Source organism: Gavia stellata, chromosome 5, assembly GCF_030936135.1.
Source record: "Gavia stellata isolate bGavSte3 chromosome 5, bGavSte3.hap2, whole genome shotgun sequence".
In the NCBI taxonomy this organism is placed as follows: domain Eukaryota; kingdom Metazoa; phylum Chordata; class Aves; order Gaviiformes; family Gaviidae; genus Gavia; species Gavia stellata.
This window is the reverse complement of record NC_082598.1, coordinates 48,221,542-48,224,738: the sequence shown is the minus strand read 5'-3', so window position 1 is coordinate 48,224,738 and position 3,197 is coordinate 48,221,542. Positions and strand designations below refer to the sequence as shown.

The 3,197-nt window shown below is 43.8% G+C and overlaps 1 protein-coding gene across 1 annotated transcript; it reads left to right on the top strand.

The window, feature by feature from the left end:
- Positions 1-340: 340 nt before the first annotated feature.
- Positions 341-1,498, top strand: NPY2R (neuropeptide Y receptor Y2). The gene has a single exon (XM_009810995.2). It carries the CDS (start codon positions 341-343, stop codon positions 1,496-1,498), a length of 1,158 nt encoding a protein of 385 aa, XP_009809297.1.
- Positions 1,499-3,197: the final 1,699 nt, after the last annotated feature.

The following is a 3,197-nucleotide window of genomic DNA, read 5'->3' as shown; positions in this document are numbered from 1 at the left end:
AAAAAGGATATGCTGCCCAGCAGGATCTTAATCCTTCTGCATTTGCTTAGGCAAACTTTGTCTTTGAAATGCTTTTGAAATCTGTCCCAATTTTCAGCAGGAGTCATGCCTGAGTAATATTACGGCATCAGGCTTCAAATGTAAGGGCAACAGTATTTAAACATATTAAGACAGATCTTCTCTTAATCCTGAGATGTAGAACGTGGGTTAGAGGAGGAAAGAACTGTAGCTTTAGCTCGTTACTTCTTGTCCTAGCCTCCGCGGACTGATTTCTCCACATGTTCTTGTACTGTTTTGTTGTCAGGGACAGCTCTGTTGCTTAGACCAAGCTGCTGCAAGGATGGGGCCCCTGGAAGCAGTAGGCAAAGAAAACCAGACAGATGAAATGAAAGTGGAGCTGTTCACCAAACTGTACTTGCCAAGATACACCACACCGCTCAACGAATTGGCTCTGGACCCTAAACCAGAACTGAAGGACAGCACAACGCTAGTTGAAGTGCAGATAATCCTCATCTTCGCTTACTGCTCCATCATCCTGCTGGGGGTGATCGGAAACTCCCTCGTGATCCACGTGATCATCAAGTTCAAAAGCATGCGGACAGTCACTAACTTCTTCATTGCCAACCTGGCTGTGGCTGACCTGCTGGTGAATACATTGTGCCTGCCCTTCACTTTGGTTTACACGCTGTTGGGCGAATGGAAACTGGGCCCGGTCTTGTGCCACCTGGTGCCTTACGCCCAGGCTCTTGCTGTGCACGTGTCTACTGTTACTTTGACTGTGATCGCTTTGGATCGGCACCGCTGCATCGTCTACCACTTGGAAAGCAAAATCTCTAAGCGGATCAGCTTCCTGATTATAGGAGTTGCCTGGGCAGTCAGTGCCCTGTTGGCAAGTCCTCTGGCCATCTTCCGTGAGTACTCGCTGATTGAGATCATTCCTGACTTCAAGATTGTGGTCTGCTCTGAGAAGTGGCCAGGGGAAGGGCAGCTCAACTACGGCACCGTCTACAGCATCTCCATGCTCCTGATCCAGTACGTGCTGCCTCTGGCAGTCATCTCCTATGCCTACGCTCGTATTTGGACCAAGCTCAAGAACCACGTTAGTCCTGGGGCGGGGAATGACCACTACCACCACCGGCGGCGGAAAACCACCAAGATGCTGGTGTGTGTGGTTGTGGTGTTCGCTGTCAGCTGGCTGCCATTTCACACCTTCCAGCTAGTCAGTGACATTGACAGTCAGGTGTTAGACCTGAAAGAGTACAAACTGATCTACACAGTGTTTCATGTCATTGCCATGTGCTCAACGTTTGCTAACCCCCTTCTCTATGGCTGGATGAATAACAACTACAGGACGGCCTTCCTCACGGCCTTCCAGTGCGAACAGCGGCTGGACTCCATCCACCCTGAAGTATCAGCAGCTTTCAAAACCAGGAAGAAACTAGAAGCAAAGAGGATTCAATTCCCTGGAGACTCTTTCACACAACCTACCAATGTCTAAGATGTCTGACTTCAAAGAAGAAATGAGTATGTTGTGGACAAAGGAATAAATCCGTTTTGACACATGCATTTTTAATGCACAGTTTTATTCATAAATGGTGAAAGAAGAGTAGCAGGAGAGTCAAGGCAGGGGGTATGATTTGAGGAGAGTTGAGTGGCACCAGGAGTACGTAACTATACAACTGTAAGGAAATAGAAGGGAGAGACTTTGTTTATGGCTGTCTCTAACAGGACAAGAGACACTCCCATCCCTCCCATCTCTTTTTGACTAGTCTAAATGACACAGGCAGAGTTTGCTGGTTTTGCTGTAGGAAGGCAAACGGCTGATTTGTAGCACAGGAATATTAATGGTGGGAGCAGGTAATTTTTATATTGGATATGGAGGTCAGGGAGAGCAGAAGTCTGCCAGGAGAATGAAACCTGCCTGGGGGGAATGGGCTGTGCTGGTTAAAGCTCAAACTTTTCAGACCCCTTCTCTCCCACAGGCATCTTTTGTGAAGATAAAGGAATTAAAAGAGAAATACATTGCTGTTTTTTGACTTGTACTGAAGAACTCCAAACCAGAGCATTTGAAATGGAATAGGGGAAAAAAAGAAAGGAAAAAAAAAACCCCACCCAAACAACAGACTCCATGTGAAGAAAGGTCAAGTTTCTACATAAAATGAAATGTGGGTTTTGGTCAATCAAATGGGTTAAAAAGTCATTCCTTAAGAATGGGCTGTGGTTATGCTGGTGAGAAAATCGCAAGCCTGTGACCTGATCAGTCATTCCCTGCAGATCCCTACCTTTCATTCAGCTCTGGGAGCAGCTCACAAACACAGTGCTTTAAAGCAGCGTTTGAGGGCAGGGGATGCAGGCTCAGGTCTTCTGTGAGCACTTCATCAACTGCCAATATTTTAATTTTCAGGACCTGCTTAAATGTCTAACGTGTTATTAACTTCACAGGCTTTGAATTGTTGCTGCTTTCTCCCTGGATAATAAAACAGCAGATAATTTTGATCCTCTGGAAAGGCTGCTAGATGGTAATGTGCTTTTCCTTATTGTGCTTTTATGTCACACACTCATCTTGTCTTGGAGCTTTTTCCATCTTTAGCCTTTGTAAAAATTAAGAACATCTGAATGACTGTAACCTAATAACAGTATGCTAGCTTTATGTGATAGCTTACCTGCTTTTCTGCATGCTGTAGTTAATAGTTAAATTCCTTTTTTCCTCAGGTATAAAATTTTAATCTGTTTACTGTGTTGTACACAGCAATGTTCAACTCTTCTGTGTCTTTGTTTAGCCTCTTTGAACTCATTAAAGAGACGAAGAAAATTTCAATCTATGTTTATTCCAAGCTGCCCTGTTGCTTATCTAGAATAAAGAAAAGCGTGATACTTTCACTTGGAGTCTCTTTCCACAGCTACATTTCAGCTGCCTCATTTTTTTCTCTTCATTTTTCATTGTTCCTAAATTCATTGTGTTCTCTTCTACAAATTAAAAACCAACAGAACTCCAGTAGTGAAGTGTTAGCAATGTAATGAATGGTATCAGATCTTTATCAAGTGGAGAAATTAATCTTTGTGTATGCAGTATTTGGCACCATCCTTTAAATATCCATTAAATCATTTGGACTTGGATTTTCAGGAACAGAGAAGGGAGGTCTAGAGAATTAGCTAGTGTTTACTCAAGCAGGAAAAAGTATCCATCATTCTTAAAC

Coding starts and splice junctions, on each gene's coding strand:
- NPY2R (XM_009810995.2), top strand. CDS start 341: ATGGGGCCCCTGGAAGCAGTAGGCAAAGAAAACCAGACAGATGAAATG.